Here is a 13,407-nt window from a genome sequence, read left to right as displayed (position 1 = left end):
TGTAGTTCTAGTTGTGGGCTAGTCAGGCATTTTGAATATCGAAATGTCTGTAGCCTTTAAGTCTGTTCATGTTATGATGCTGTGTAAGAATAAAACTTGAAGTTATTCTAAACTGAGAGGTAGTACAGTACAGATTTTAGTATTTTAATGATGCATTTAAGTGAAAAAATCAAGTTTTATATTGAAAATCAGTGGATGACAGTAGGCAAATGTATGTATTATCTATTCTAAATATTTATTAGAAAAAGTGTGATATTTTCTGGGTTTTAGGATTTCTGTTTTTCTTTACTGTAGGTAATTTTTTCATTTCCTGATGATGGTTTCAGGGATAGAGCCAGTAGGGGCTCTTAACTGAGCCATCCATATTCTTATTTAGGAATTGAAAAGTCAAAGACAAACTCTTTAGAATTAGTTCAGTACAGTCCTATTTCGTAGGCCTCTACATTTTAGATGCTCAGTGAACCTGCATTTTCAAAGTTGCCTATGGACTTAGAAAGAGAGCAATGGCTATGATCTACCAATATGAAGCCCTGAATTTACTAGCTGCTGAAATTAGATCTCACTTAACCGTATCAAAGTAGGACTTTAAGCAAAAAGAGTAGCTTTCCTTTAAGGTCCCAGTATGTTGTGTTTCTGAGGTTAAACAGAAGTACGATCAGTCTCTATCGTATGTTATGAATTGTGGAAGTCTTCTGTGAAGCCATCATCACAGACATCTTGCTGAAGCGAGGATCTGAACTGTAAAAGGGGTATTGGAAGAGGTTTACATATCTTCATTTGCATTCTAAATTGACTAGGACTTACGCAATTCAGAGATCTTTAAAATCTTACTAAGATGCATCTTCAACCTTAAAATACAATTTTAGTTTAGATTTCATGTGCTCATAGTCTTAATTCGCAGAATTGTCCAGTAAAAAGTCAAGACTGCTGCTTTTTTTTGTTCTGTTTTCCAGAGAGTACAGGAGTAGATTCACCAGTGAAGAGACCCTTATGTTCTGCATGCGAGTAATGGTGGGAGTTATTATTCTGTATGATCACGTTCATCCTGTGGGAGCTTTCTCAAAGACATCAAAGATTGATGTAAGAGTTACTTTTCTTTAATACTCTGTAGATTAAACTAGTCTTTAGCTCTTTTTAAACACAAGCTTATGACTTTGTATAAATCATTTTTAATTACTTTTGAATGGCAAAATTTATAATTTATCTTCACCTGCATACTTATATATAGATCAGCTAGTTTGAAATTAAAATAAAGATCAGGGGTTTTTTCTTTGTATTTTCTTCCAGACAGGGATATTCATTTTTCTTTGTTAGCTCTATTTTCCTGCCAACTGTATGATTACACTAAAGTAATTTTGTGTCACACTTACCCTGGAGTAAGTGCTACGGTCATAATTTTTTATTAATCACATTATTTATTTATGCTGAAATGCTCATCTTTGGCAGTAGTTCTGTAAATAAGCAGATACTCAACATTGTCTTTGCTTTGTCTGAAATCTGAAGTAACAGAACTGAAATGTTACTGTTGTAATGTTGATAATGAGCCTTCAGATTTAGCTTTGGCATGAGCAGTCACAGGGAAATCAACCTTATTTTTTCAGTTGAGATATTGCAAGCACACACAAAAAAGTACTCTGATTTTTTGCTATGTGTTTTTAGGAACCTAAAGCTCATCTTTCAGCAGAAATAAGCTGTTATTCATGAACAAAAGATGCTAAGTCTGTCCCTTTACAAGAGAGCCTACTTCAGGAGAAAATAAAATATATACATATATTACGACAATGAGTCTTCGTTAGCATTTTTCATCTCAGATATCAGTATTTTACCACATCTCCTCTTTGACTCTCTTTTACAGAGGGAAAGATATGTCACAAAGAGGTGAATTGATTTGCTCAAGGTCATGCAGCAGATGATAAAGCCTGGGAATTGAATGCAGACTTCCTGACTGTTAATTCAATCTTTTGCCTACAGAGACAACACAAGTAAAATTTTGATAGGACCAAATATACAATGTGTGTACTTTGTTTCTCACATTTATCCTAAAACCCTGTAACCTTACAGGAAAGTTAGCTAGTTGCAAATGGGAGGCAGATGTATGAATCAGTTTTTAAAAACGGCTTCATGGTCCCAAATCTTCATTCACCTCAATAGTTTACTGATTCTTTTCTAATAAAAACATCTTCTAATATTTCAGATGATCGGTTTGGTTTACTGTAAAAAACAATTCTTTTCACCAAACTAGTCACTTGGGAGCTGTTTCAAGAGAATTTCAAGATCAGTGGAACAAATTACCTTTTCCTTACTCTTTCAAGACTGGAGACTCCATTTAAAGCTTCTCTTTTTTGACTGTTTTAGGGATTTGATTCTAACAAAACCGGAAAAGAATGGTTTGAATTTTTATCCCCTTTGAGTTGGTCTGGTCTGGTCTGATCTGATGGGGCCTGTAAACCTATACTTAGTGATGTGAATATAGTCTTGAGTTTCTCTAGTTCAGGAAAAGTAACTGTCACTTCAAAAAATGTGCTGCTACCTGAGAATTTCTGTTCCACTACTTGCAGAGCTAGTTTTATCTTCCAGGTAGATAGGAGCCAACTGAGCAGGGATCAGAGACTGTTAGGTTGATCATTGTGCAGGAGGCTGAGCTACATTTTCCACATTATTTTTATTGGCAAATTCGCAGTCCCTGACTTCAATTAGGTATTTCATCCAGTACACTTCCATAATAAGGCAAGTTGCTCTTCAGCTGCAAAGAAAATACTGGCTTTTAGATTTAGCATTGTAATGTGACTTGGAAGATGAGGAGGTTCAAATCTTGACTCTGCCATGTCTTTGTCTGCCATTTTAAGTAAGATGGAATTAATCTAGACTGATTTCTCATTAGCTATTAGAGATCTTCTTAGCAATGGGAAGAAATAGGTACTTCTGGAGCATGACTCATTATATATGAAAGTATATTCTGAACCGGATAAAGGAATTCCTTATTTCTCTGTATTGACTAGATAGGGAGTTCTATCTCTGCTTTTTCTGTTTCATTTCCCCCTTTGTAAATTTGGACAGTTTCAGTGTGTTTTACAGTTTCCACAAAGATGTTCATTCAGTGTGGTGTTTAAAATCAACATCATGGACTTCCTATATCAGGTTAATTTTGTAACCATTAGTTATGAAACAAATCATAAGTTATAACCAGTTAGGTTTCTAGCTGAAAACTGAATACTGAAAATTACTCCCTTGTGTGCAAATATATATAAAAAAGTCAAAGTTAAAACATCTCTTTGATAGTTGCCAACAATGACATAGAATTTTCTTCCAAAATCTTTTTTTTTTTGTTTGTTTGTTTGGGGTTTTTTTAGCTTATATCGACTGTTCTTGATAATTTTTAAGTTGGAATTGGAGAAATCATGTTCAAGATAAAATATATGCATTTCATATATAATTTACTATCTACAAATGCTTATTAAAGTAGATTACATTTTCTCAAAAGTTAGCATTTTAACTTAATTTTTAATAACTTATAATGTTTTTATTGTGTCACATAAAGCAGCATTAACACTCACTAGGGAAAAAACCTGCCTGTGTATGGTGAAATATTTCCTTGTTTTCAGCTAGTGCTATTCATATATTATTGTTCAATAGTGGCATGCTTCTGTTCCCAGATGAAGGGATGCATAAAAGTTTTAAAGGAACAACCACCCGACACTGTGGAAGGGCTTCTGAATGCTCTCAGGTACGTATGGAATAATTGTTTGACTCAGACATAACCAATTCCAGTTTATTTTTTTTATAGATCTCTTTATATTAAAGACTTTTCACCTTAGAAGCCTGATTTATTAAGAAAATTGTCCTTTCAGGTTTACTTTCATCAACTGGGTTTTTTTAAGTAATACTCATTTAGGTTGATTTCATTTCACTTTGATAAGCAATTACTATTAATAATGGAACTCATAATGTCCTTCTTGAGAGACACGTAAGGCTTGCTTTATTGCCTAAAGCATATCTAAAAAGGTAAACAATATATCTATGCTTTGTTATATAAAATACCCCAGCAACTAGAACATTTTAGAAGCATATAATTTGTTTCTCGGATTCTGGATAATTCCCTTCTCTCTTTCCCTTTTAATATGACCCTGTTTGTTTTTTTGAAATTCAAGAAGACAGCAACCTAAGTCCCAGTCCTGTAGCTAAGTGTTTAAGGTGCTGTCTTGGGGAGGAAGACACAATGGTCTGCCTTTTCTTAAGCTGACAAGGAAGTCTTAGTGCCAAGTTTTTCAGAGCTGTACTGAATTCTCTAGCTGTTGAATGCTTGGATAGAGTGAGAACTGCACCTCCATATTTTCTTATTGTGTTTTTTTAATTAAAATTGATGTGGAGTTAAATCCTGGAGGTATCAGGTGTGTTTTGAGTTTATGTGATAATTGGTCTTCCTACAAACATAAGCAGTGGAGAAGGCTTGGGCTTAAATGTGAAAAAAAACCTCACACTAAAGCTTTTCAGTCCTCCCAGGACATTTAAGAAAGCTGCTTAAAATTAGGTTTACAGATTATGCCAAAATTCAGTCTAGATTCCTAAGTCCTTTTATATTTACCCTATTTCTTAAGTATTTCCATGATCTTACTTCTTCTGAGGCTTTTAACTGGGGAGGAAAAAAAAAGAGATAATTTCAACCCAGCACGATGACAATGTCATAGATGGATGGCAAGAAGGATTTAGCCAGGATTTAGCCACAGTTTTCCCCCCTATTAACGGGGAGCAATTTACTGCAAGGGGTATGTAGAAGATAAAGAGCACCAGATTATCAACGGTTAAATTCCAGTGATCAGTGATGAGAGAAACATGTAAGTTTCTCTTTTGTGTAATTGAAATGCGTTGATCTCAAAAACAGGTACTGAAGTTTTCAGATTTTTCTAATCCCTGTTCATTTTATAAAATGTTTTAACTTGTTATTTCTAGGTTCACTACGAAACACCTGAATGATGAATCTACTTCAAAACAAATTCGAGCTATGCTGCAGTAGTGTCCTGAGACAAGTAGATGTTTGTATTGATCACAGAAGATGTGTATGTTTACATAATTTAATACAGTTTGATGTTAATACTTGTGTGTATTTACATAACCATTTCCTTCACATTGCTAAAATCTATGAATCTGTTCATAACCTGACTTTATATAGTGCAGCCTAAGTTTTTATGCTAGCCTTTATCTTTTGACTTTTAGAATACTTTTTTACTTAGATACTTCAACTATGACAGTTTATCTGTGCATTTTAATCCTTAAACACCTTCTCTATCAGAGAAGTAAGTAGTAGTGAAAACAAAATGGAAATCAAATGAAGAGAAATGTCAAAGACACCGCAGAAAAACAACTTGAAAAATGGAGAAATTTAATGTAAGATTCATGGGATATGTTTTAAGAGTGTGCACAGTTTTTTAGTCAGTTTATGAATAGGAGAATACCTGAATGTTCATCACTCTCATAAGATACGTTGTCTTTCCTGTAATAATTGGAGATCCACCTAATTTTAAGGCTTACATGCTGGCTGGCATCCAAAAACCTATTGCAAAGAGGTCATTTTTCGTTTTTTATTAAGTATAACCTGTACCTTTCAATAATTGAAGAAATTAATATTCTTCTTGAGATTCAGTATAAATCAACAGAGAAAGTGTTCAAAGATCATTGCTAGATTTTGAAAATTCTGTATAATTCTATTAGATTTAGAAAGGAAAGAGAAAATACTAATGCCTTGACTTAAGTAGAAACTGTTTATCAGTGTAAATATATGATGGTGAACATTATGTCTCAGACAGGTCTACTCAGTAAGTAAATCTTTTGCTGATACAAACCAGTATAAAGCAGAACACTCTTCTGTAGCAGCAAACTTCCCTAGTGTCAAATTGGTCTTACCAGACTAGAGATGATGTAAATAAGTTTTAAGAGCTGAGCTGTTCTTAGGAAGTTCCTTGATACTATTATTCATTAGATGATTCAGAGTTAACACAGAAATATTTATCAGCCGACAGCTCTCCATTGGTTTTCGATTGGATGTGATTGATGCATCAAGGATTTGAGTTCCTTGCTAAGTTAGTTGTTCTTACTTTCTAGTAATTTTTCCAGTAAATGGAATAGAAATACTTTGCCAAAAGCAGCAAAGCGCTCATGCTCTGTTCAGTGTGTCTTCTGGGTGGTCTGCCATTGCTGTACATATTCTTGCAGAGGTCACATTCTGAAAAGGTGTTTGGTTTTGTGTACTTTGCTTGCATGTATGTGTGAAAACTCCAGTGCTTGTGCACAGATTCAGATGTGTATTTGCTTATTCCTGTGTATGTAGGTCAGGGTTGTGTGCTCTCACTGGAATTTCCATGCATATATCACTTCTAAAAACATTAAGATTTTGAAGATGCATTTGGTCTGCTGAAACTCGTCTGTGCTGTGACACATTGAGTCATTGAACTCAGTCCTTAAACAGTATTACTATCGTAAGTTCTTTGGAGTAGCAATTGCCTTAGAGTTTATTTCTGAGCAGAAGGACCGCTATGAGGTTTCTCAAGCCTGATCAGAACCCTTAGGTGCCAATGGTATACATGGTGTGATACCGGACAGCAATGCAACTCCAGCGTTCATGTCACAGCTGCGGTTGTAGCAGCAGATCACTATGTTGTTGTCAGGAACAGAATTAGAAATCACACTAGGTTTTGGGGTTTTTTGTCTGGAAGCAGTGATTACACTGCTTTTTCACAGTAGTAAATCCGCTGTTTACAAGCTCCATTTTTAATGGGGGGACATTTAAAAATATATATTGGGGAGAAGCCTGCTTTGTTCATAGTCATTTACAGTTAGGTAAATTTAGGTGGATGACAGATCGTTCTGTTGAGCTTTGGTAACTGAAGTTAATACATGCTTATCTGCGATTATTTGTCGAACGGTGAAGTCTTTAAGTAGCCCAGAAGAAAGCTATTTGTCACTTGTATAATAAAAATGTAAACTTTAAAGCATTCTGTGAGTTGTCATGTGCTGTTAGCCAAAATCACTGAATTTCTTTGCCTGCTCCGATGTTTTTGTACAGAAGTTTGTTTGAAATAATAAAAAGTTTGGTACAGTAAGTATTGGGGCTGTCTATATTTAGAGACAACATAAACAGGTTGAGAAATACCTCTTTTAAAGTTTTGGATCTAAGATATAGTAGGCTCACCTTTATGTATCCAGTTTATTTAAAAAGCATTTGAAATGTTTCATTTGTATGCCACAAGAATATAACCTCACATCACTTAAAAAATTCCTGGGGGTTTTTCTGATGATTCTGTACTTGTCTGTCATCTTGACCAGGGGAAATTGTTGATACTGCTTTACAGAGTAGAGGCCATGAATCCCTTCTATGATTTTTATACCTTCTTATCAGTCATACTAGGCTGTGGTGGCCATCTCAGGTATTTATAATCAGTAAGGTTGCCAGAGGATGATTCACTGAACCTTAAGATAAGTGCATATTAATTGCTCTCGGAAGAACTATATAGACTAATGGTCAAAGTTACAGATCTCCATTTTGTCAGTGTTTCTTCTTGACTCATCATTATGTAAGAATACATGTTTGTAGTATGATAAATATTTAAGCCTCACAGTGACAGCATTTCAGAGCTTGCGTAAATGACTGTGACTAGTTTGGGTGAGAATAGACCTAAAAATTTGCTTTTTATGTGGTGGAAGAAGATATTATTTAAGTATGGTATGAAGTTGAAAGACTAGAATTTGCTGCTGTGAACAAATGAATGCATTTGAAACATAATTTATGACTTCTAAGCTCTCTGCTGCTCCTAAGTGGCTGTCACTAAGGATAGTTACTAAGATTATATTTACTGGTATGTGATAGACCACATCACTCAGATAAATCATCTGATGTTTTCCATGTCTACTAAAATTTACAAAGCAACAAAAAGTCTCCTCTATATTTCTTTGTGTTATATTTCACAGAAGTAGATTTAAACTGAAGTAAAGTGTAAGTAGTATATAAGATGGCTTGCATTCTTTTATTTACCCTGAATTAAACAAAATAGGACATAAATTCCTCATACAAAATGATCTCTCTTCACCCTCCCTCATTTGCTTCTTGCAAAGTTTAATGGAATCAGTATATTCCTACAAAAATACAAGGCCAGTTTGCACACGCACATTTGGGAAATACTACATAATTTTTTCGTGCCACATCTGGTTTTGGCCAAAACCAGCAGAGAATCATGTCTATTTAGTTCTTGGTCTGTCGAGATCTCTCTGAATTACAGCACAACCATCTGGTGTATCAACAAGGCCTCACAGTTTTGTCTCACCTGCAAAATTCCTGGGGGTGTTTTCTGTTGTACCCTCTGGTTCATTAACAAAGATGTTAAATAGTCTTGGTCCCAGTATCAGCCACTGGTGTACACCACTAGTGACTGGCCTCTAGATGGAGTTTGTGCTGTTAATCACAACCCCTTTGAGCTTCGCAGTTCAGCCAGTTCTTGGTATACCTCACTGTCTGTCCATCCATATTTCATCGGTTTGTCTGTGAGGTTTTTATGGGAGACAGTGTCAAAAGCCTTGCTAAAGTCAAGCTAAACAAGCCTTCAGTGACACTGACCAGCTCTCTCAGCATTTGTGTTTCATCCCCTTAGGTCCCATAGACCTGTGTATGTCCAGTTTGCTTAAATGTTCCCTAACCTGATCTTTATCTGCCAAGAGTAAGTCTTCATTGTTTCAGACTTCCTCTCTGGTCTCAGGGGCCTGGGATTCCTGAAGGCAAATCCTATCATTAAAGACTGAGGCAAAGAAGGCACCAAGTTCTTGACCTTCTCTGCATTGTCATAGGATCATAGAATCATAGAATTGTAAGGGTTGGAAAGGACCTTAAGATCATCTAGTTCCAACCCCCCTGCCATGGGCAGGGACACCTTGCCCTAAACCACGTGGTCCAAGGCTCTGTCCAACCTGGCCTTGAACACCGCCAGGGATGGAGCATCCACAATCTCCCTGGGCAACCCATTCCAGTGCTTCACCACCCTCACTGTAAAGAACTTCTTCCTTATATCTAATCTAAACTTCCCCTGTTTAAGTTTGAAGCCATTACCCCTTGTCCTACCACTACAGTCCCTAAGGAAGAGCCCTTTCCCCAGCATCCTTGTAGACCCCCTTCAGATACTGGAAGGCTATCAATCACCAGGTCCCATACCCCATGTAGCAGCAGGCACACATTTTCCATAGCTTTCCTGTCATTGCTGATAGACCTGTAGAAGTCCTTTTTTTTGGCATTCACATCCTTCCCTAGATTTAACTTCAGAAGGGCTTTGTCTTTCTTTACCCCAGCCATACATGCTCAGACAGTGTCTTCATACTCTTCCTGGGTCTCTTGTCACTGGTCCCACTTCCTGCAGGATACCTTTTTGTATTTGAGCTTAGTCAGGACCTCCGTGTTCATCGATGCAGGCCTCCTGCCTTCTTGTTTTGTGCTTATCAGGAAGGACTGTTCTTGAGCTTGGAGGAGATGAACCTTAAAAATAAGACAGCTCTCCTGGGCTCCTTTCTAGGGCTGTATCCCATCCAATTTTTCCAGCGAGATTCCTGAACAAGGCAAGTTAAATTCCCAAATTAAATCATTCCTGTGTATCATCTTGTGGGTAGGAATATGCTTTTAAAATTATGCATGTTCTAGGAATTAGAAGTGCATGACACTATGGCCATCAAAAGTCAAGAAATAAAAAAACTTGTGTATCCAAAAGTTTGCTGATGGTTGCAAATAGTTAAAAGAGATTTTTTTTTTTTTTAGTTGGGGTTTTTTTTGGTTGATTTTTTTTTTTGGGGGGGTGTGCTTGGTTTTTTTTGTTCTGTGGGTTTTTTTGCGTTCTTTTTTTTCTTTAAAAAGTAGGACACTAATTACCGTTCTCTTACCTCAGATGAATTCTCTAATGCAAAATTATAGAATCTACAAATTCATACCGTGAAGTAGATTAGATAATGCAGTGGAAGCCAGTGAAATTAAACAGTGACACGAATTTGATTTGCCAAGAAGAGAATAAACCCCATTTTGATTAAAAAGCTGTTCTAGCAGATCTACTATTTTAACTTTGTAGTCCATAATGCTTCCCACTACAGACTAATAAAGGTGAATTCCTCACTGCCACATAATCCAAATTGCACGAACACAGAATTCTGTTTCACACTGATTGGAGACAAATGTAATTCAGTAGATTTCAATGAAGCTGTTTCTGATTGACATGGGTGTAAACGATACCCTTTGTCTTTTCTCGGTCATGGCCTTTGACCCAAGTTACTTATTACTGAGCAAATTGAGTCTTCTGCTAGTGCAGATCAATGACATAAAGTGATAATCTTGAAGGGATCTCTTGCACTTGACTGCTTTGAAATTAAAACTGAACAGTGAAGTAGGTGTTCTGGAAAATCAGTAAGTATATACTTACTTAAAAAATAGACCAACCAAACACTAATCCCTAGTTTAAGAGGAAGATATATCGTGATTTTTCAACAGATCTCAATTTGGTATCCACCTGGCATTAATATAACTCTCCTGTCTTGGATATTTGGGCTGTTGACAGTTGTGTAGACTTGGGTGTAAGACTTTGCCATACCTCTTGACATTTTAACATTGCTAACAGAACTTCAAGGTTAGAATATTTGTATACGTGGCTTGGATCAAAATTGCTGTTACAGCTCATGATTGTTTTCCTTCTGATTCAGCACCCACTTTGGTGAAATCCTAGGATTTAAAGAAATTTTCCATGGATTTTAGTAATGTGTCAAACAGCTTCTCTCTTACTGGCTTGAAAACTGTGGAAGAGTTTTTCAGTCTCCTCTGGACACACAAAAGAAGTTGAAAGAGGACAGTGGAAGATGATCAATCTCAACTGGTTTAGATCTTCCATAATGAAAAGAGGACAAAGCACAAATCTTGACATGCGGTCACCGTGCAGTTCAGAAATTATGCTGTCCTGTGGGGTGTGGGACATGGCAATGTCTGAAGGTCAGATCATGTTAGATGGACAGGGAACTTCTGAAGAGCTTTGGTCAGGAAATTATTCTACCCAAAATGACGAAACTGTCTCTTTACAAACACAATTTTAGGATGCCATGGTACAAGGAAGCATAAGGACTGTTACTAACCTTACCTCCATTTCTGTGGCAGCAGCAGAGCACTGTGCAGTGTTGCTGCCTGAGGGCCCACCTCAAATTGTAACCTCTGCTCTTCAGTGCTTTGGTGTGAGGGAATGCAAGGTGACTTACCTTAGCTCACCTGTATGCAGCCTCCATCTGCCTTCTCCTCTTGTTAATGGAGTCTTCCCAGTGGATTCAGAGAGATGGGAACTGAACCTCATTTTGGTTACATTTCTGAGAAGGTTATTGAAAAAAGTGATCTTACTTTTCAACAGTTATTATATATATAATATAGATATATTTCTAACTTGAGTGCTATAGTTTCATCGAATTTTATTTTTTCTCCCTCTAGAATTTTCTATGCAGTTCATATTCATGTCTTTATAAACTCATAATAAAGAAATGTCTGACAGTGAAATATGCTAGTTCCATGATTTTTTGTGTTTGATTTAGTTTAGGGTGGCTGAGGAAAAAAAAAAAAAGTTAAAATCCATTTTGTGGTTTGTTTCTTTTTGTATTGCACACAAGGCTGTGATTCATTATAGGCACTTTAACTATTAAACTCAGGCTTAAATAGCATGCAGCATCAGAGCTCAAAGGCTCTTTAATAGAAACCTTCCAAACAAGATTCCCTTCAGTGAACTTAAATTAGGTTTCTTAATTGAACTTCACCAAACAGGTATACATGGTCCCAGTTACTGAGATACTGAATATATCGATATAAGACTGAAACAGGTATTGCATCTCTATGAAAACTTTTAATTTGGAGAAAGAAGAGTTGTGTTATCTAGCCAACCTAATTAAGGGATTTTGCAGAGGTTTTTGTTATGTGGATCAGATGAAATGTACGTATTTATTCGTCTGATCAATTTGGATTCCACGTAGTCAGGTATACATTCATAGTAATATCTATGATGTTTATACAAGGAAACATTATTTGTAACCACTGACTTAGCCAGTTCTTTGCAGCTGTGTTTTAGAACTACAAGGTGAATGCCACATTTGTTTTACACAACCTGTCAAAGTGTCATTTCCTTTATTAAATTTGGAAGCTTAAAAAGCTAGTGAAGATGATTCCTTTTGTTCAGTGGTTTCACATTCACATTGAGACCCACTATTCTGATTATATGTTGTAAAACTATAATTACTTCGAGATATGCAAATAAGGCCTTTTTTTTCTTTATTTTTGTCATTCATGATCTAATTGGCCAGCTTTTTAAATAACACAATCCAGTGTAGGTTAAATGAAGTCGTAAGAAGCGCTCAAATACATGCTATCTGAAAATTAGTTTAAATTATTTTGTTGAAAAGTATTATATCTGAGATGATAAGATTATTTTTCAAACAAGTATCAGTAGTCCTCCTTGTTATATGTATTTTCTAAATAGAAACTGGGGTTTTACTGTTACAGATACTACCTGAATATGCAAGTAGTTTGAATCAAGAGGTTCGGTGTAACTGAGCTGAGAGAAGACAGAACAATTTTGATGGAGTTTGACACAGGTGCCCAAGCTGCTGATCACTGTTCATGTTGGAAAGTTTGAGATTCTTCAGTTCTTTCATACTTCTGAAATTTAAAAAAGTCTGTCCTCTCTGACCCCAAGAACAATTTGAAATGCCATACTTAATAAAAATCAGCCAATAAAGACTAACAAGCAAACATTTGTGGTTTTTAGCTCTGAGGAGTACAGGCTTCAATTTAATTCAATTATTCTCATGCCAGGTAGTAGTGGGGCCATTCCTGTGTAAAACAAAAGGCCCTGAAATAGCAGGGGTTTGGCCTGGTGGAAAGTCAGCCTGCGATTTTGTGTGTATTTGGAAAGTTCATTTCTCCTGGGATATTCATTCAATTGTATCACAATTGTATTAGAAACTTCTGCTGGAAGAACTCTCTGAAACATCTTTTATTGACTTCATGGGTCAAGAAGCATAAAAATGAAAGATGCATTCTAGACTTTGCACTGACGGGTCATTTACCTCCCTCATCTTGAAGGCGCAATGAAAATAGTTCATGGTCAGAGTACTGGTATCAGAGTTGCAAAAGTGACATTCTCTCACCTTCTTTTTAATGGCATTATTTTTTTATTTGTTTTTATCATTTCTTCTCAAAATCAGAAAATGTATTTTTGCCTCTATTTGAAGCAGATGAACTGTTTGTTCACAGCTTTGTTCATGTTGGCCTAATACGCTGTGTGAAGCACAGACTTTTGAGTCCTGCCTGCCAGAGACATCTAGAAAATACAGGTGGCAGGTGTTCTAACCTTAATTTTCACTTGGCAT

The 13,407-nt window shown here is 36.1% G+C and overlaps 1 protein-coding gene across 13 annotated transcripts in view; it reads left to right on the top strand.

The window, feature by feature from the left end:
- CYRIA (CYFIP related Rac1 interactor A) overlaps positions 1-12,908 on the top strand; it is a 62,336-nt gene extending 49,428 nt beyond the window's left edge. For 11 of the 13 annotated variants that reach the window (XM_030489582.1, XM_030489585.1, XM_030489583.2 and 8 more), the window contains 3 exons: positions 954-1,080; positions 3,654-3,724; positions 4,948-7,094. In XM_030489582.1, the coding sequence (XP_030345442.1) occupies positions 954-1,080; positions 3,654-3,724; positions 4,948-5,011 (262 nt within the window). In that variant the 3' untranslated portion in view covers positions 5,012-7,094. Of the gene's footprint in view, positions 1-953; positions 1,081-3,633; positions 3,725-4,947; positions 7,095-12,538 lie in introns of those variants that run through there. The other 2 variants (XM_030489574.1, XR_003991855.1) reach the window with 2 other exon arrangements.
- Positions 12,909-13,407: the final 499 nt, after the last annotated feature.

This window comes from Strigops habroptila, chromosome 6, assembly GCF_004027225.2.
Source record: "Strigops habroptila isolate Jane chromosome 6, bStrHab1.2.pri, whole genome shotgun sequence".
NCBI classification, from domain to species: domain Eukaryota; kingdom Metazoa; phylum Chordata; class Aves; order Psittaciformes; family Psittacidae; genus Strigops; species Strigops habroptila.
The sequence above is the reverse complement of the archived record's forward strand: the minus strand, read 5'-3'. Positions and strand labels throughout refer to the sequence as shown.